General features: G+C 41.3%; 1 protein-coding gene across 1 annotated transcript in view; it reads left to right on the forward strand.

The window, feature by feature from the left end:
* KDSR (3-ketodihydrosphingosine reductase) overlaps positions 1–19,487 on the forward strand; it is a 41,348-nt gene extending 21,861 nt beyond the window's left edge. The window contains exons 7-10 of the mRNA XM_003264300.4: positions 2,670–2,753; positions 8,321–8,404; positions 11,957–12,058; positions 15,402–19,487. Of these exons, the coding sequence (XP_003264348.2) occupies positions 2,670–2,753; positions 8,321–8,404; positions 11,957–12,058; positions 15,402–15,521 (390 nt within the window). The 3' untranslated portion in view covers positions 15,522–19,487. The remainder of the gene's footprint in view (positions 1–2,669; positions 2,754–8,320; positions 8,405–11,956; positions 12,059–15,401) is intronic.
* The last annotated feature ends 1,755 nt before the right edge of the window (positions 19,488–21,242 follow it).

The raw sequence follows: 21,242 nt of genomic DNA on the forward strand, positions 1-21,242 counted from the left end.
GTGTGGGACAGAGTGGGGGGCACAGAGAATGGTCAGGCAACAGGGATGAGCAGAAGCAGTGGCCGGGCAGCAGGGGACTCAGTTAGTGAGGACCTGGCTCATCCATTCTTAGAAAGAGTGGTGATCTCAGGGAGCTAACTAGCATTGTCTTATAAGAACAAGTAAAGCCAGACTACCCTTATTTTTGTTTATGACAGGGTTATGAGATCGGTAGATTAAAAGAAGGTGTAGATGTGGTTGAGTATATATTCAGATTTCAGCAAATTATTTGACCAAGAGTTTTAGGAAACTAGAATCTTAACCTTATGCTTTGTTCTTAGAACGATACTGGCATGTAGAAGTAATTCAGTAAGTGTTCGTTGTTGCATGAATAAATAAAATAATATGTAAATGGTGAGGTGACTAGCCACTGGAGGTATCCAGCCAGAGACTGGGAGAGTCATTTGGTTGGATGGCATGGCGAGAACACCAATCTAGGAAGCGATTGGACTGGTTTCTCCCAACCCCAGCAATCTGTGTTCCTACCTCATGAGGAAGCTGTTCTGAAAAGCTCTGTTTTAACCTTTGGCAATGCAGCTGTAACCTTTAGTTTGAGAAGCACTGCTCTGAAATCCTGTCTTCCCTTAGCTTTGGAGCCAGCATCCTTCTTTACCATGAGAGAGAAGGCAGAGGGGCAGTGCAGACGTGAGTTTCTGGGCAGTCGGTGTCAGTCTTTATGTGGGCTGCCTAATGACCACTCGCTGGATTTTTTGTGGTGTTTTTCTCTGGTCTATGCACAGCAGAGGGCAAGGCTGGGGGAGACAAGGTTTTTATAAGTCACTATCTCAAAAACAAGTGGAAGCGAGTTTCTGGCTCATCTGCCTCACTACCTGGCCCCGATCCAGAGCTATTTATGAGCATGGCTGGGCCGTGAAGCTGCATGCCCTGGCGATGCCCAGTGGATGGGCTGTCCCACACCCTAATTGTGCTGGAATGGAACCCACAAAGACATCTCACTTTCACGACTGCGCTTTCCAGGATGGCTGGCCTGGATATTCTGCTTGCAGGCCTGTGCGTGCTTCTCATTCCTCTTGCAGCTCCCCTTAAAGCCCTCAAAACTGTGCTTCACTGAAGGAAGCAGGGCGAAAAAGGGCTGCATAAGATGAGACTCTGGGCTACTGTTTTTTTTGTTTGTTTGTTTGTTTTTAGGTTTTTTTTTTGTTTTTTGTTTTTTTTTTTGAGATGGAGTCTCTCTCTTGTTGCCCAGGCTAGAGTACAATGGCACGATCTCAACTCACTGCAACCTCCGCCTCCCGGGCTCAAGCAATTCTCCTGCCTTAGCCTCCCAAGTAGTTGGGATTACAGGTACCTGCCACTACACCCAGCCAATTTTTGTATGTTTACTAAAGACAGGGTTTTACCATGTTAGCCAGGCTGGTCTCGAACTCCTGACCTCAGGTGATCCACCCCCCTCGGCCTCCCAAAATGTTGGGATTACAGGCGTGAGCCACCGCGCCTGGACCCTGGGCTACTCTTAAAGGCCGTCATTAGGCAGTGGTGTTGTTGATTTTCAGCCTGGGGTACCCTTCTGAAGATGTGCAGTGGCTGATCTATCAGCTGCCTCTCCACTTCCAGATCCCTTAGGTGTTTTCCTAGGGACAAAAAAGTGAGCCAATACCAAATAAAAATCATGGCAAAGAGATTTTCATGGTATGAACCATTGCTCTTAGAGTTGCTAATTAGCAGGGCAAGATAAGCCTGTGCAGCAGGGCTGTGGCTGAGCAATCTGTGGGAGGTGTGTCCTGGCCAACAGCAGAAGAATCTGCTGGAATTGTTGGGGGGGTGTGTATGAGTGGGGTCCTGAAGCGCGAAGTGTGCAGGCGTGGTGGTGAGGCACACAGGTGTAACAGCCTGCTCCAAGTGTCAGATTTAGAGGAGCCACATAGAGTTTCAGGTAAGGCAGAGGGCTTTCCCTATGTGAATGCAGGTTGAGGTTGTCCACAGGGGAGGTACTTGGCTGGTCTGACTTGGAGGTTCTACCCAGTGGTTCTTCTTGTTGGTTCAGTGGAGGAGGAAGTGACTCTTGACCTCCTAATGTGCAGAGGCCGATTATACAGGGAGCTCTGGAATAAGCAGACTTCTCAGGGACAGTTCTGGACTGGGTTTGGAGTAGGGCACAAGAAAGGGATAGGGCAGCAGATTTTAATGACCCCAATGTATTTTGTGGATGAAATCAACACAAGAGTATCAGAAGCAGTCTGAAGGGAAAACAGATGTGCAGTCTGGTGAAGAAAGGAGGGGCAGACCGGTCCCATTGCCTTGATAAAGGGCTTGGATGCTGTGCAGTGCGTGTGGGAACTGGACTCTTTTTAAAACACTGCCCTCCTCATTGGACGGCTCCTGGGGCCTCTGTCTGGGCAGCGGGAGCGGAAGACACTGCAAAGGAGGTGACTTGCCATACTTTAGGGCCAGCTGTTTCCTGGGGTCCAGGTTAGGGTGAGCTTTTTGCCTTCATTCTGGAATCATCATGGAGAGGGGTTTCTCAATGCAATTGGTGCCGTTCCCCGCTTACAGAATCACCCCATTGTTCTCACTGCTTTTTGGGAATCAGGGCAGCCAGTGCAGGTTGGCAGTGTAGGACCTCAGTGTGTCTTGTTTACTGAAGGTATACGTGTTGTTTTGAAATGCAGGTGAAGCCATATAATGTCTACATCACAGTTGCTTACCCACCAGACACAGACACACCTGGCTTTGCCGAAGAAAACAAAACAAAGGTCAGTATCCTACATGTCCCAATTTGAACCTCTAATGTTTACTGCTTTTCTGATTTTCTTTCTACTCTTCAGCTCCCACTCGTTTTCATCAATCAACAATGTTTATTGGGTAGAGTGCCTAGCTGGTTTCTGATGACCTTGAGATTCTCTAGGCAAATATTCCTTCTTTCCTTCCTCTTTTCCCTCACTTCCTTTTCTTAAAGTTTAATTTAAATTTCTACCAGATTTTTTCTCTGTAGGGCCTCACTCTGCCATCCAGGCTGGAGTGCAGTGGTACAATCATGGCTAACTGCATCCTCAAACTCTCAGGCTCAAGCAATCCTCCTGCCTCAGCCACCTGAGTAGCTGGGCCTACAGGCATGTGCCACCACACCTAGCTAATTTTTAATTTTTTTGTAGAGATGGGGTCTCACTATGTCGCCCAGGCTGGTCTCAAACTCCTGGCCTCAAGTGATCCTCCCTCCTCAGCCTCCCAGGTGCTGAGATTATAAGCATGAGACATTGTACCCAGCCATTTCTAGCACATTTTTATCAAAGAAGTATGTCACACAGTTTTAGAGTCCAGTATCAATCCTTTGCTTCATCTCTCCCATTCCCAATTCCTACTCCCTAGAGGTAGCCATTTATTTTAACTAACATGTTGATACTGCCTTTTTTTTTTTTTTTAAGATTTGGAAATTATTTATTGACTTGCTACCGTGGAAGATAAAATTTAAGACCAGGCCAGGCACAGTGTGGCTCATGCCTGTAATCCCAGCACTTTGGGAGGCCTAGGCAAGAAGATCACTTGAGGCCAGGAGTTCAAGACCAGCCTGGGCAACATAACGAAACCCTGTCTCTACAAAAAATTAAAAAATTAGTCAGGCATGGTGGCACATGCTTGTAGTCCCAGCTACTTAGGAGGCTGAGCTGGGAGGATCATTTGAGCCAGGGAGGTTGAGGCTGCAGTGAGCCATGATTGTACTACTGCATTTTGACCTGGGTGACAGAGCGAGAACCAATATCTAAAAAAAAAAAAAATTAAAATTAAAAATAAAAAAATAAAAATTTAAGGCCAGCCATGGGGGCTCTCACCTGTAATCCCAGTACTTTGGGAGGCCATGGCAGGAGGATTGATTGAGCCCAGGAGTTCGAGACCAGCCTGGGCAACACAGCAAGACCCTATTCCTACAAAAAAAATAAGCAAAATTAGAATCATTCCAGCTACTTGGGAGGCTAAGGTGGAAGGATAGTGTGTTAGTCCTTTCTTGCATTACTATAAATAAATACCTGAGACCGGGTAATTTACACGTAAAAGAGGTTTAATTTGCTCACAGTTCCACAGGCTGTACAGTCTGCTGCTTCTGGGGAGGCCTCAGGAAACTTACAGTCTTGGCCAAAGGTAAAGGGAAAGCAGGTACGTCTTACGTGGTCGGAGCAGGAGGAAGAGAGAGAGGGGAGGTGCCACACACTTTTAAACAACCAGATCTCGTGAGAACTCACTCAGTATCACGAGAATAGCAAGAGGGAAATCCACCCCCATGATCCAGTGACCTCCCACCAGGTCCCTCCTCCAACATTGGGGATTGCAGTTGGACATGAGATTTGCGTGGGGACACAGATCCAAACCATATCAGATAGTTTGAGCCCAGGACGTCGAGGCTGCAGTGAGCCAAGATTGCACCACTGCACTCCAGCCTAGGCAACAGACTAAGACCTTGTTTCAAAACAAAAACATTAAGACTCATATCTGTTCCCCATTCCCTGTGTACTCCTCCCATCTCTTTAGTTAAATCAGGTTTAGTGCTTATATTAATATTATGCACACTTGGACCATTCTATAGTGACATTTCCTTTCTTGCCTTTTCATTTGCTTAGCTTTGTAATTATCTATAACTAATTCAGTCCCAGATTCAAACAGAACTGAGATTCTCCTTTTGATCCATGTGAGCACATTGGACATTCTATTAGTTTCATTCTTTTTTCCTCAGACATTTCTCCTGGGGTCATCCCTGTTCCTGGTCTGTTCTAGATCTGCCACCCAGCGGTGGTCTCAGGACTTGTCTTCACCTCACACTGCACATTCCCTTCTCCCCTCCCTCTGATGGAGCCCATGACTCTCATTTTTTGGTTTATCTGCTCATTTTGGCGGAGCTATAATATTTTCCACCAATTTTCTGAGAAAGGGCACATCAGAGGTAATATTGTTTTAGAAACGACATGTCTGAAAATGCCTTTATTTTAATCTTTTTTTTTTTTTTTTTGAGATGGAGTCTTGCTCTGTCACCCAGGCTGGAGTGCAATGGTGCAATGTTGGCTCACTGCAACCTCCACCTCCTGGGTTCAAGATATTCTTGTGACTCAGCCTCCTGAGTAGCTGGGATTACAGGTGTGTGCCACCATGCCCGGCTGATTTTTTGTATATTTTTTTAGTAGAGATGGGGTTTCACCATGTTGGCCGGGCTGGTCTCCAACTCCTAGCCCACCCTGGCCTCCCAAAGTGCTGGGATTACAGGCGTGTGCCACCGTGCCCGGCCATTTTTATTTATTTTTGATGTATTGTTTTGTTAAGTACAGATTTCTAGTTTGGAAATAATATTTCCTCAGATTTCTGTGGGCATTTATTGATTTCCAGCTTCCAGAATTTCTGTGGAATCCAATGCTATTTTGATTCCCAATCTTTTGTATAGAACCTGTTTTTCCATTTACTTTTGGGAACCTTGTATCCCTTTTTATCCTTAATGGATTTTGGCATGGAATCTTCTCATTTCATATGCTAGACACTCAAATGAGCCCTTTTGTTTTGTCAACTTTTGTTCCGGGACATTTTATTATATTACTCCTTTTATCACTTCTTTCTTCCCGAAGTATTTCAAGTGTTCATTCTCTCTGGAGCATTTATTATTCAGATTTTTGAACTTTCTGGACTGATCCTCTAATTTCCTTCTATTTTCTCTCATTTTTTTTTTTTTTAATCTCTTGGGCCTTTTGTTCTCCTTTCTAGTTTTTTATTCGCTTTATCCTTAAACCTTTTTGTTGAAATTTTTATTTCTACTGGCTTACATAAAAATTACTTTAGATCTCTTTTCTCTGAATATTTAAAACAGTTTTTAAAAATAGCTTCTTGCCTTATTTCATGGATTTCATATTTTCTCTTATGTCTAAGGATATTCACTCTGGATGCTTAGCCTTGTTTTTTTGTTGCTGTTGTTTTGTTTGAAAATTTCTTCTACATCTTGTATTATTTATTTCCTCCTACTTTCTTTTTCTCTGTTGTTTTTTCCAGCTTCCTCAAATGTCTGGTGATCCTTGATTGTCCATATTTAAGAGTGAGGCACTAAAATGCCAATTGTAAATCTCTAGCTTCTCAGCTGTTTACTATAGGATGATCAGGAGGGGATGCAGCCACTTCATTAGAAGACTCTCATATGCCAGCATCTGCTCACTTTTCTCATGGTTTGATCAGTTTCCCTACTGAGGAATCATGTCTTCTTCTGCCTTTGGGAGAGTAAGACTTGCTGTCTGTGTCATGGGAGCCAAGCAGGGCAGGAGGGCTGGGGAGCTCACCACCTACATGCCAACTTTTGCTTAATTTAACTGTTTCCACAAGGTGCCTTATAACTACTCTTAGTGGTGAGAATTAAGAGTCTGGTTAGTAAACTGCTAATCTTTTGCCATTGTAGAGGAGATGACTTGGGGTCTGATGATTTGAGTCTCCATTGCACTTATCACAGCTTATAACAGAAACTTCTCATAGCACTTATAACAGACATATCTTTTATATAAAATGACTGCCAGTCATCCTGGGCTGAATATAAGCTTCACATGTTTTCAATGGAACATTCCCTTTGCCTTGACACATAGTAGTTGCTTTTTTGAGCAAATAAATAGGTGAAGCGGGAAGAAAGGAATTAATCAGAACATACCACCTTGAACTGTGGCCGATTTTAGTTTTATATTTTTTTCTTCTCTTTTATACCAATACTTTGTAAATGTGAATATCTGCAGCATAAAAATTGGCACTCCCTAGACTGTGTATTTGTAAAAAAGATGTTTGTGATTTAGAAGGTTTTTCCCCCTATTCTTTTCTCTTTGGCTCTGCCTTTTTAAAAATTACTGCTATTTCAAAGAAGTAAATTTAAGCCAAATGTCCTGTCTTAGAATAAACAGAGATCTGCTAAGCAGCTTTGCAGCATTTGGTATGCAGTCTTTTAGTTTGAAGCCAAAGCTGACAAAGGGTGGTGATTTCCCTGTTAAGGTTTGATTCTGATGTTGATTAAGCTGGGTTTTTTTTTCCCTTCAGTAAAATTTTGGGCCCACTTGTTTCGGTAAATACAATTCTACATTGATGTGTGGGCCCTTTAGGGGGCACCATAGTACTTTAGAATCTTATGTGTATTTAGTGTGATTATGCCAGCCTGGGGGTCTGGAAGAATGAATCGTGGCTCTTTCAAAACAGCCTTTCTCTTAAGAAAGGTTCATAAGAAATACTTGATCTTTATGAAATACTTTCCTTTCCTATTTTAAGAAAATATAATCTGGTTTTTATTTCCTTTAATTCCTTCAAGCTCACATGGTAAAGTTTACAGTCTCATGCAGTTTAAGGCTTTCGTTTGACACTTCTAATTGAAATTATTTGACACTTCTAAGTGAAACTATTTTGGCACTTCTAATTGAAACTAACTGAACTAACTGAAATAATTTTTGAACACACATATGCAAGGCATCACAAAGAAAAGCCAAAGATAAATAATTTCTTATAAAAAAGGCCCTGCCCACAAGAAACTTAGGAGGTAAAATGCAAATGCACAAGTAGCTATAATGTGTATTAAAGCAGAAATGTTCACAGAAGAAAGAGAGAGGTTACTGCCAATTAGGTATTTAGGGAAGGCTTTTTGAGTTAGGTGAGAGTCGAGATGGACCTTTTGAGGAAGAAAAGGCTAAGATTTGGGGTCTGCAGCTCCAGCCTGGTAACTAGCATGCAGCCCTCTAGGGCCCACTCAGGGTTGTCTCCTCCTTCTCTTTCAGTGTCCTGTGCGTTTGCCTCCTCGGCAGGTCCTTTAAGAAGCATCTGCAGTTGTTGAATGGGGGCTGGGTTGCGACTGTCCCTGCCTTGGGTGCCAGGTTCATCCCCAGGGATCAGCCCTCTGCTGACCTGGGAATATGGTCAGAATGGAGCTGCTGGTCTTGGGAGCAGGCTTGCTCTGGACACAGGTCTAGCCTCTACAGAAGCACCGTCATTCAGGTGTCCGGCCAGCACTGAGGAGTCAAAGAGGGGGTCTTTCTGAACTTGTATCCAGTGATGTGTTCTCACTCTAGCTTTGACGGTCCTCAGTGGAGCCAAGATTCCATATGTTCTAAGAGAATGGCAAAGGCCTCCTTGTCTTGTGTTAGCTACTGGGTAGAATTTTACATAGTAACTAGGTAGACACTGATTTAGAATCCAGATGGACCTTATTATAAAAATAGGAATCTGCCCAAAGGTAGAAAATTGGAATTATTTGTAAATCAGGAGGCTGTAAGAATAATTTATTTTTAATGTAATGGGCAATCATGATATTGTTATGTACATTTTTTTCCACTTTTAGCCTTTGGAGACTCGACTTATTTCAGAGACCACATCTGTGTGCAAACCAGAACAGGTGGCCAAACAAATTGTTAAAGATGCCATAGTAAGTAAAATCCTTGTTTTCTGTACTATTTGTATTTGTAGTACTATATTTCTGAAAAGATATTTGTCCAAGGACTGACTTCAAAACATCAATTATTAGAATTTTTTAGTCTGTCAGATTCGTCATATCTAATATTGGACTCGACTTTTCTTCTTTTAGACGCTTTATTGACTCTGTATTAGTGAGTAGCCTCCTGAAAACTGATTGTATGCCTTAACCTTAGGGACAGGTTTACTAGAAGGATGTCTGGAAACACCAGTTCTTTAAAAAGAAAATGAGACTTTCCTATGCAGTGTAAACAATATATACTATGTCGTGTATACACCCGGCTGCCTTCTCTCCCATTCCTGCTTCCCAGTATCATTTTCCCAAAAGTTAGCTAACGAGAAAGTGCCACCAGCCCCGTGGGCCTGTCCTCCTGTCTTCCCTGTTGATATGCGTTTTTATTCAGAATCAAAAATGATATTTTAAGAAACGATATGCCGTTTTGTAGAAGAACATATGTGCCTCATGCTTTTTGACAACATTTCTGTTAATGCGGAAAAATACGCATTTATGAGGGATGTCTGTAAACCACAGACCCACACTGAATTTGGAAAATCTTTAGGACCATTGGAATGAGAGGTGTCAGCACGTGGTGGACAGCATTGAAGTAGCATAAATGCTGTCACATTAGACTAAACTGAGCAGAATAAGAATAGTGAATTCTGTTGAAATATATACACGTGTGAAGAACTTTGCCCTGAGTGCATTAAAAGGCCCAGGAAGATGGCACAAGTGGGACTTTATTTTTCCTGCTTATCTCAGGTCAAAGCAAATGCATTTCGTGTTTGTTGTTGTTGTTGTTGTTTTGTTTGTTTGTTTTGAGATGGAGTTTCGCTCTTGTTGCCCAGGCTGGAGTGCAGTGGCACGATCTCGGCTCACTGCAACCTCTGCCTCCTGGGTTTAAGTGATTTTCCTGCCTCAGCCTTCTGAGTAGCTGGGATTACAGGTGCTCACAACCACACCTGGCTAATTTTTTGTATTTGTAGTAGAAATGGGGCTTCACCACGTTGGCCAGGCTGGTCTTGAACTCCTGATTTCAGGTAATCCGCACGCCTCAGCCTCTTGGCCAAAGTGCTGGGATTACAGATGTGAGCTCCGTGCCCGGCCCATTCAGTGTTTCTAATGATGCTAAATAGCTCTTAGTATTTTGGCAGTATTCATTTAGTTTAGTGGTTTTCAAATTTTTCTTCTCTTGGCCACTTTACATTCTTACAAATTGTCAACAACCCCAGAGAACTTTCGTTTATTTACATGGCTATATTTATTGATATTTGCCATATTTGAAATGGAAGCTGTTTGTAATATTTATTAATTCATTAAAATAACAAAAATGGCTGGGCGCAGTGACTTATGCCTGTAATCCCAGCACTTTGGGAGGCCAAGGCGGGCGGATCACCTGAAGTCAGGAGTTCAAGACCAGCCTGACCAATATGATGAACCTCGTCTCTACTAAAAATACAAAATTAGTTGGGCGTGGTGACATGCGCCTGTAATCCCAGCTACTTGGGAGGCTGCGACAGGAGAATCACTTGAACCCAGGAGGTGGAGATTGCAGTGAGCTGAGATCGAGCCATTGCGCTCCAGCCTGGGCAACAAGAGCAAAACTCCGTCTCAAAAATAAATAAATATATATATATATATATATATATACACACACACATATATATATACACACATATATATATACACACATATATATATACACACATATATATATACACACATATATATATACACATATATATATACACATATATATATATCAAAAGCAAAACTCCATATATATATAAAGTCACATATGTATATTAAGTGATAAAAGTATAAACAAAATTTACTACTTTTCAAAACAAAAGTTCAGTGAGGAGTGGCATTGGTTCACATTTTCACCAGTTGCTTTAAGGTCTGCATTAACAGCTGGATTCAAATAGCTGCTTCTGCATTCCATCTGTTGTAATAATGTTTTGATGGAAGGATATACAGAAAATCTGGCCTTAGACAGATAAAGAGTTGGGAAAGGGAAGACTATTTTACTGGGCTTTTCAGATAATTATGGACATTCTTTTTTGATATCAAACCCAAACTCAACAAATGGTAGTTTCTTAAAGGTTAGTTGCAGTATAGAATTGGAAACTACATCAATGAACGTTTTGTTCTCTGTTACATTAAATTCCATTGGTCTGTCTTGTACTTTGAATGGATCTTTTAACCATTCATGATTTCGTAACATTATGCATTAGTCATTTGGAAAATATGGGTTGACTGAGTGATCAGAAAAATTGCTTTCATCAATATTACTGCTGATCTTATCATAAAAGTATGCAGCTGACAGTCTTATGATGGTGGATACTAGTTTTTCCAAATCTTAATTTTTTTCTTGAAGGCTCAGATTTTAACATTGATGACACATGTGGCCAGTTGTTTTTCCTGAAGTGACACGCTTGCTTGCTTCGTTTTCTGCACGTCTGCCACATACCTAAGTCTGAATTACCATAGATTTCCTGTCAATGGTCTTTCATGTAAAAATTATGCTCTCCAGCCAGGCACGGTGGCTCACGCCTGTAATCCCAGCACTTTTGGAGGCCGAGGTGGGTGGATCGCTTGAGCTCAGGGGTTTGAGACCAGCCTGGCCAACATGGTGAAACCCCATCTCTACTAAAAATACAAAAATTATCCGGGTGTGGTGGTGCATGCCTGTAATCCCAGCCACTTGGGAGTCTGAGGCAGGAGAATCGCTTGAACCTGGGAGGCAGAGGTTGCAGTGAGCAGAGATCATACCACTGCACCCCACCCTGGGCCACAGAGTGAGATTCTGTCAAAAATAAATAAATAAAAAATACAAATGACGCTCCATGAAAGAAGTGGCAGTTTAGCCCTCAACTTCAGCAGCTGCACAAGGACTTCTGTTCCAGGCAGTTGTCCCCCCCGGAATGCAGTGCCGCGGAAGTGCATTGGGCGCATTCTCGTTTGTCACGTAGAGTATTAAGAAGACATGTCCTCAAGGGTTGCCGTTGAACAAAATGATGAATTTTGCTGCTTTATCAAGAGGCTTTTAAAGCAAAACTGACACCTTTTGATTTTTAAAAGAATTTTAGAACTTGTATTTTCTTTGTGTATTATTTATTACTGCGAGTGCGTGTGGCAGTACAGGTGACAATGACTCCTAGTACAGTTTGGCAAGAACACCGTGGTTCTTGCCCATGTCTCTGCAGTTTTGCAGAGGCAAAACTGTATTTTCCATACAACACACTGTGGAACAGACAATGAATGTCTTAGTGTTATTAGGACAATCATTTGTCCTTGGGGGCCCGCAGGGGTCTGTGGACTCACTTGTTGAAAATTGCGCATCCGCCAAGGCCCTGCGTCCATTTCTGAGTGCTGATCAATGCTTTGTGACCATTTTATCTCACTTAAAGTGAATAAGCACACTCCACTGTTTCTGATGTGTCAGATTGATTTCCATCCACATTACTAGGATTCCCTCTTTCTCTTCTTTTTCTTCTCTTTTAGCAAGGAAATTTCAACAGTTCCCTTGGCTCAGATGGGTACATGCTCTCAGCCCTGACCTGTGGGATGGCTCCAGTAACTTCTATTACTGAGGGGCTCCAGCAGGTAAGCTCTGCCTAAGCTAGCAATCAGACAGGCCGATGGACAAGAGAAAAACTGCCTTTCATCAAACCTTGATGAAAAGAGGTTAAGGGAAAACTAAGTAACTTTATTTGAGAAGGTATTTTTATTGAGCTATCAACTTTTCCTCTTCCTCCACCAGGAATGAGTAAATAGGTTAAAGATACAACTTCAGGAATTTAGCCTGGCAAGAAGTCTTCGGTGCCGGGCCTTGCAGATAGAGAAATAAAACACTGTCTCTGCTGTTGAGGTGTTAACCTGGATTTTCACCTAAGAACCACTGCTCCAATGTGTTTTCAAAATGGAATACTCCTCTAGAGTAAGGGGTGGCCTTGCTTAAAAAGGACTGGGATATTAGACTAGAAAACCTTTTCTAGGTGAATCAGGTCACACACAGCTAAATTTAGTGAGACACAAATCATGGATTAAACAGTTGCTTCGCTTATGGAATTTATTATTTTGTCCAAGATACACAGTGTTTCATTGGTGTGCTAGGCACTGTACTTGCTCATGGAGAATCAGATGGAAGGCGACCTCTCCAGCTTCAGGGGCTTACAGTCAAGTGGAACACACTGACCAAAAAGGTGATAGTAGTCCAGGCGCGGTGGCTCACGCCTGTAATCCCAGCACTTTGGGAGGCTGAGGTGGGTGGATCACTTGAGATCAGGAGTTCGAGACCAGCCTGGCCAAGATGGTGAAACTGTTTCTACTAAAAATACAAAAATTAGCTGGGCATGGTGGCAGACGCCTGTAATCCCAGCTACTCAGGAGGTCGAGGTAGGAGAATTACTTGAACCCGGGAGGTGGAGGTTGCAGTGAGCCGAGATCAAGCCATTGCACTCCAGCCTGGGCTACAAGGGCAAAACTGTCTCAAAAAAAAAAAAAAAAGATAGTAGTGCAGTGTAATGCAGTAGAGGTTACAATAGAGGGAATGCTCTGGAAAGACAAAGCCACGGGATAGTTGTTCACAAGTACTAAATTCTGTGCAGTCAACCACATTCAGACTTATATAAATGACTTAGTTGTTGGTTTTCTTCAGGGTCTTTCCCAAGCCCTCTTTTCTTTTCACTCTGTAGTGTGCCTACTGTCTTGCCATTCTCTTAGAGGTTGACACTCTGTTAGATGTAAGCTCTCTGAGGACCAGGCCCACGCCTCATGTTTGCCATTGTACCCCTAACAGCCAGCGCCTGGCACTTCGTAGGAACTCCGGAATACCTGAGCTGAACGAAGGCATGAATTCTTTTATGTTTTAATTTTTGGGCTGGCATGGTGGCTCACACCTGGCGTGTTGTCCTGGACTCCCCTGCTTCTGTCCCTCATGTCAGAGATCATTGTCATCCTTGTCACTCTGTTCTTCAAATGCTTCCATTCTCTGCAGTTCTGGCAGTGCTTCTGGAGCCCAGGCCTGGGTTGCCACAGCAGGCCCCCTGCTTGAGTTATACACTTTTTGAGCCAGAGGTTGTAAACAATTCCCATGGGCCTGTAAAGCAGTTTTGTTTGGTCCATCTGGTATGAGTGTGTGTGTTTAAGATTTTAAAATAGTTTTAAAATTAGGTTTTATATAAAAGGTCCAGATTTCAGACTTTTCTTGGAAAATCAGAAGGTTTAGCCACGCAGAGTCTGCATTCTCACCTGGCAGTCATCAGCAAGCACAGGTGGCAGCTGCTCCTGAGGGAGGAGCACAGTCCCTGCAACCACTGTGGTCTGCAACCCCCTGCTCAGGCCCCCTGGATGCGTTTGACTGTACCCTCACATCTTCCACACCAGTTGTTTCTATACTGCAACTATACATTGCGTGAAAACATTCAATGACTCCTTGATACCATCAGGATAAAGCTTTAAAAATTCCATTGCACCTGAGTATGGTGGCTCATTCCTGTAATCTCAGCACTTTGGGAGGCCGAGTCGGGAGGATCGCTTGAGCTCAGGAGTTTGAGACCAGCCTGGGCAACATAGTGAAATGTAAAAGAAAATGTAAAAGAAAAGAAAGCCAGGTATGGTGGTGTGTACCTGTATTCCTAGCAACTGGGAGACTTCTGCTTGAGTCCAGAAGTCTGAAGCTACAGTGAACTATGATCATACTCCTGCACTTCAGCCTGGGTGACAGAGCAAGACCCTGTCTCTAAAAAGAATTTAAAAATTAAAAAAATTTCCATCACATGCCATAAGCCACCTGATCTCCTACCCCACTTACCTTTCCAGGCTCTTTTTTTGTTCTTTCTTTACCCGTCTTCTTCTTTTTGGAATCTTCTCTGTGTCCTGCCAACTTCTAATCTTCCTTCAGGTCTCACTTTAAATATTGTTTTTTCCAGAAGATCCAAGGACTGGCTTCAGTGCTCTGAGGGTGTAGGGAAAAAAACAAAGTGATTTTTCTATTCTTTTTTTTTTTTTTTTTTTTGAGACAGAGTCTTGCTCTGTCACCCAGGCTGGACTGCAGTGGTGCGATCTGAGCCCACTGCACGCTCTGCCTCCTGGGTTCATGCCATTCTCCTGCCTCAGCCTCCCCAGCAGCTTGGACTACAGGCACACGCCGCCACACCCAGCTAATTTTTTTGTATTTTTAGTAGAGACGGGGTTTCACTGTGTTAGCCAGGATGGTCTCAATCTCCTGACCTCGTGATCCACCCACCTCGGCCTCCCAAAGTGCTGGGACTACAGGCGTGAGCCACCGCGCCCGGCCTGATTTTTCTATTCTCTTATGCACGGGGACTCATGCCCATGGTCCCAGCTGCTTGGGAGGATGAGGCAGGAGGATCCTTTGAGTTTGGGAGGTCAAAGCTATAGTGAGCCGTGTTCATGCCACTGCGCTCCATCCTGAGCAACAGGATATCAGTAATCACGGGTCTCAACCCTGAGGCAGTAGTTTCCATTTTACTTGTCTTTCCAGCCTGAGAATAAGCTCATTGAGGGCAGGGACTGTGTCTCTCACCGCAGTGTTCACAGCACCTAGTATAGGGTCTCACTTTCATGCTCAGAACATAAATTGCAAACCAAAAAAGCCTTGATTGTAGTTTGGCTATTTGAGATGCTGGAGTGGATCTTTTTAAAGCTATTATAACCCTAAGACTGCGAACAATATATATTTTGTTCTGCTTATGGTTTGAATTTATTAATTGGACAAATATTTTGTTATGTATCTGGGCTGTCCAGCGGTGCAGAGTACACACATTCTGTTCTCACAGCTTACTGACATTTACAGAGTTTTCATTATATTCATCCTTAGAGCAGACTAGAAGATTTGTCTTAGAAACTATTTATTAGAGATCGAGGTACCTTGAAATAGTCTTGTACCGTTGGATGCACTAAAAGCTCTTTCTTTGTCTTGCAGGTGGTCACCATGGGCCTTTTCCGCACTATTGCTTTGTTTTACCTTGGAAGTTTTGACAGCATAGTTCGTCGCTGCATGATGCAGAGAGAAAAATCTGAAATTGCAGACAAAACTGCCTAATTCTTCTTACCCCTTGGAAGAAGACTGTTTCCAAATAATTTGAACAGCTTGCTGCTAAATGGGACCCAATGTTTGGCCTATAGACACTTATATATTGTTTTCGAATATGTCAGATTGGACCAGTGCTCTTCAGAAATGTGGCTGCAAGCAAGGGGCTAGAAGTTCACCTCCTGACAGTATTATTAATACTATGCAAATATGGAATAGGAGACCATTTGATTTTCTAGGCTTTGAGGTAGAGAGGTGAAGGTATGAGAATTAATAGCATGTGAACAAGGTAAAGAACAGGATTCCAGAATGATCATTAAATTTTTTTCTATTTATTCTTTTTTGCCCCCCTAGAGATTAAGTCCAGAAATGTACTTTATGGCACATGAAGAAATCTTGAGGACTTTGTTTAAACGTTCCATAAAAAACAGTTTTGGGTTTGTAGGGTTTTTTCTTTCTTTCTTTCTTTTTAACTTGGTGTATTTTATTCAAGATGAGTTGGACCCATTGCCAGTGAGTCTGAATGTCACTGACAGCCCTGTGTTGTGCTCAGGACTCACTCTGCTGCTGGTGGAAACTCATGGCTTCTCTCTCTCTTTGATCCCATAAAGCTATGAGGGGGACGGGAGAGGGCAGTGCAATGGGAGGTAAAGATATTTTCCAGAAGGAAAAGCAATGCTTTCTTGTCTTCTTTAGACTAAAATGCTTAGGGAATGTTTCATTTTTCATTCATGGGGAAAGGCAGCCTCCTTCAATGTTTTCTGAAGAGCAGTAAAATCTAGAAGCTTAAGAATTTACAGTTCCTTCAATAACCATGATGACCTGAAGTTCACCTATCCCATTTTAGCATCTACTTGTTTTTCCCATCTCTTCCTTTCCAGTTTTGCTTATACTGCTGTAATATTTTTGTAAAAAAAAAAAAAAAAAAGGAAAAAAAAGACCAGCTAAAATTTTCGACTTGACTTTTTAACTTCATGAATTAATTAAAGCAAATGAAAAAATTAAAAAGTGTGACATTTTTCTCAGAGCATATATGTAGCTTTTAGGAAAGGCTGATGATGGTATAAAGTTTACTCATTAAGAAAAAAAGACAAGGCTGATTTTGAAGAGAGTTGCTTTTGAAATAAAATGATCACCTGATCTTTATGTGACTCTCCCACTGAACCTGCAGGCATTACTTTCATACCACATGCTAAGGAAGCCCACTCATCTAACTCTGTAGCCCTGGAAACCCTCTTGGCCCCTGAATGTTGTTTCCAGGTTATAGGATCTGTGTTCATTGGTGGATTTTGACAGCAAGTGCCTCTTAGGAGTTTTAGCCAACATTCCCCGTTGCATCCTGCTCATCGTTCGCACTCCTCTGACTTGAGGAGAGCTGCCTTCACCTTCATCTTGTAACCCGTCTTCCTTGCATATACGGTAGCACATTCCAGATCACTTCGGTGAGAAAAAACCTCTGTTTTTGAAGAGGAAACTTTCTTAAATTGTAAAATAAAACTTAAAAAACATAAAAACTCTATACAAAAATTGACCTTAAAAATTATAGCAAACCTTTTTTTTTTTGCTCTTGAGTTTTTGAAGCTCTTGACTTTAAATGACTTCACTTTTTAAAAAATAAGATGTTTTATGGCTTTAACCCATGTTTTTATTAAGATCTGAGAATAGCATATTTTAAACACATAGATACAGAAGAAATTATTATTTAATATATAAATTGCTTGGAATGATTTCATTGCAGCTTATAAGGATGGGTTGATGCCAGAATGGTTTCATAAATCGTTCAGTCTTACAGAGCCAAAGTTTGCAGATTATATTGAGTTGCATTGTGCAGCTGCTAAAATGGAATCATAGCTTTTTATAATTTGCAGAAAACAATTGCATTAATGTCTGGATGTTTCTCAGTTTTATCTTTTTCTCATAAATGTTCCTCGAATGTTGGCACCTTCTACTGCTGAACTATATTAGAATCTAGTCCAAGAAGGTGTCTGATTTAATAACAAATAGTTATTTCAATATATTTTTTCAAATTATCCTCATAGAACCTGTGGCCTCCAGTGAGATGGTAATGTACTACCCGAATAAATTTAAGAGCGCCTGTTAAGAGCCCCTGTTTTGCAGTAGAAGACAATTGTCCCTATCCCAATTTCCACTGAAATATGAGAGCAGACTTGTAGAGACCATCATGTCAGAGAAGAAATTTCCTTGTCAGAGATGTTAAAGGGCTACAGTCCCTAGCAAAAAACTTTGAAATCTTAGTTGGTTTGTGTTTTTCTAAATTTGATACCGTAATTCATTTGGCAGCAAAATCTGACTTGAACGGATGTGAGAGTATTGTACTTCTTATTTATGCTACTTCATTGTGACTGTTAATTTCCCCTGAAGGAATATCCATGGATTTGATTATAGGTTTTCCCTTAGATGCCGTGGAGGTGTTTTGTAATATTCAAAATATGCCCATATTGCCTTTTTAAAACCCCAAAGATTATGAATTCTGAAACACATCCAGCCCAATGGGTTTTGGATAAGGGGTTGTAGGCATTTAAGCGGCCTCACATAATGGGCTGACTTCATCCAAAACATGAAAATATTACAAGGCAAATTCTATTTTTTATATTTTTTGGTTCAATGCTTGAACAACTTGTTTTTCTGCTGGGGGAAGAAAAAAAGAACCAACCCTGAATGTGATTGTTATGGAAACTAATGACTTTGTTTTTAAAGGATCACATTGATTCAACACCTTCTACTGGACCCAGAAGTGTGTAAATATTACCTATGGCAGTAAACGTTTAATTATAATTCAGTTTAAATGTTGCCCTTCTGTATGTAGCCAAGAACAGCTCATTTTGTGAATTTCAGTTTTTAAGTGGCTGCTTTTTGATTTGGTTGTATTATTTTATTAAAACGTATTTGTAAGTATATTAAAAAATTAACATCGAGCCATAAAAATCCCCAAATATGTTCAAGGACTTCATAATTGAAAAATATATAGAAAACAATCTATTTCTTTTTACAAAAACAAAATCATGGGAATTATTCTTTTCTATATATTTAGTTATAAATCTTTCTCTGGGCCGGGCGTGGTGGCTCACGTCAGTAATCCCAGCACTTTGGGAGGCTAAGACGGGCAAATCACGAGGTCAGGAGTTCGAGACCAGCCTGGCCAACATGGTGAAACCCCGTCTCTACTGAAAATACAAAAAATTAGCTGGACACGGTGGCAGGCGCCTGTGTGTGTGGCAGACGCCAGCTACTCAGGAGGCTGAGGCAGGAGAATCGTTTGAACCCAGGAGGCAGAGGTTGTAGTAAGCCAAGATTGCGCCACTGCACTCCAGCCTGTGTGACAGTGTGAGACTCTGTCTCAAAAAAAAAAGAAAAAAAATCTCTATCTGGATCTGTTAAACTATTTATTATTGATCATTGCAAGTGAAATTTTGAGAGACTGTAGTATTTAGGTGATGAAAACATTTGGTAATATTGCTTTGGTTCAAAGAATTTTATGTCTTAATCTTTCTAGAAGAAAGCAATTATATATATATTTTTGCTAAATTATATAAACATTTAATTACATCATGTTCTAATTTAAACATGTATTACTCACTTGAGGTCACTTTTAAATATTCATACTCTTTGACATAAGATGCTTTGTATATTTCTCACTTCTTTTAGTTCTTAGTAAGTCAGCTTTAAAAAGTACCTGCCGACAAGAACCTTCCATATTCTGGACTAAATCTTGCTGTTCGGATTATACTTCAGTGCAGTAACTGTGGATTTGCAATTTTGAAGGGGAGATAGTAGCTATTATATTTTACACTTGTTTGATGTGATAACTAAAGACTTTTTAATTGATGAAAGTGCACATGGCTATTTTGATACACAAAGTTGTGTTTGCTACTTTAGAAGCTTTTGTGGCAGAATTGTAATCTAATTTTCATACCTTGTATTTCTGAATCACAACAAAAAAATAAATGGGGAACAAGACTTACAGATTTGCAAACTTATTTATCTAGAAATTTGTGTTTTTTAACAGACCATTTGGGCAAAACATAAATGTTTTCTATAATGTTATCCTGACTTTGCATCCTAAGCATTTCACCAGGCCTGATTTTTATCATTTTTTAGGAAGTAATATTTGTGGAGTAAATACTTGATATTCTGAGCTCTTGTTTCAAGTAGGTTCTGTTTGTGTCACTATGATGTGGGATATACGAGTAAAAGTTTAAGAAATGTGAATTTAGCAAAATTTCTTAAACAAGTATGTTTTCTATACAAATATATTTCTCATACTTTAAACGAAAACCTGATATTCCAACCATGTAATATCTCCCAGATCCTGACGGGCAGCAAATTATACAAGACTGATATGGAAAAGAACATGCCTTGATATCAGTTCGTAAACAGAAAGGTTTTGGAACGTTGAGAAGAGATTTCTTGGACATTATGGTTTGCAAGCTTAATCTTTCTTTACAACTAAGCAATTTATATACATAAATGGCATGTGATATTATATCTGTAATTTTTGTTTGGATATTTAAAGGACAAAATTATGTGTATTTTTTGTTTGTTTGTTTGAGATGGAGTCTTGCCCTGTCGCCAGGCTGGAGTGTAGTGGCATGATCTTGGCTCACTGCAACCTCCGACTCCCTGGTTCAAGCAATTGTTCTGCCTCAGCCTCCCGAGTAACTGGAATTACAGGCACACGCTGCCACACCCAGCTAATTTTTGTATTTTTAGTAGAGATGGGGTTTCACCATGTTGGCCAGGCTGGTCTTGAACTCCTGACCTGGTGATCTGCCTGCCTTGGCCTCTCAAAGTGCTGGGATTACAGGCATGAGCCACTGCGCCCGGCCCAAAATTATGTTTTGATTTCTGTTACACTCCTGATTTTATAACCTCCATTTTGCCTCATCCATCATATATTTGTTGGGTACCAATGATGAGCTTGGTATCAGGTGCTGGGGATACAATTCTATATCAACAACTTGTTCCTTCCTCATGGCAATTACATTTCTTGTTTCTTCACCTTCTCCCATCCTTCATCCCTCAGATGGCTCTGCTATATCCTTACAAGTCTCTTAGACAAAGAGGAACCATTCCTCATTTTCTTCTTTGGCTTGGAGCCTCTGAATTTTAGGCTTCAAATATTTGTATGCTAAGCACTGTTCTAAGCTGGAAAGGCTCCAAGGAAAAATATGATCCCTGCCCTCAAATAGTTTATAATCTAGAGAGAAGGACATATGCCAGAGATTACACTGATCTGAGAATAGCGGCGATTAAGATACCATAACCAACACTGAAAACAGGTGACAGTCACTTGTGAGTGCTTTACATGTATTAACTCAATGAAATCACAAGCTAACCCTAAGAATAGTACTACTTATATTTCCATGTTATGAATGAGGGAACAGGCACTGAAAGCTTAAATAGTTGGCTCAAGGTCACAGCTACTCAATGGTGAAGCCAGGATGAGAATCTTGATTCTGATTTTTAGGCATCTAGCCCCTGTACCAAATGTCTTCTAGCAGCACAGAAGGAATGTTAAGACGGCCCAGAAACAGCAGGGATGCCTTTACAGAGGAGGAAGTTCTTCAGCCAAAACTAGAGAAATGAATTTGCCAGGTGAAAAAGTTGGGTACAGTTCAGGGAGACCGGCGGATGTGCAAAAGCGAAAGACGTGAGAGACCTTGACATATTCCAGAAACCACAAAAAGTGGATATAGTTGCAAGAAGGGAAAA

This window comes from Nomascus leucogenys, chromosome 4 (genome assembly GCF_006542625.1).
Source record: "Nomascus leucogenys isolate Asia chromosome 4, Asia_NLE_v1, whole genome shotgun sequence".
Taxonomy (NCBI): Eukaryota; Metazoa; Chordata; class Mammalia; order Primates; family Hylobatidae; genus Nomascus; species Nomascus leucogenys.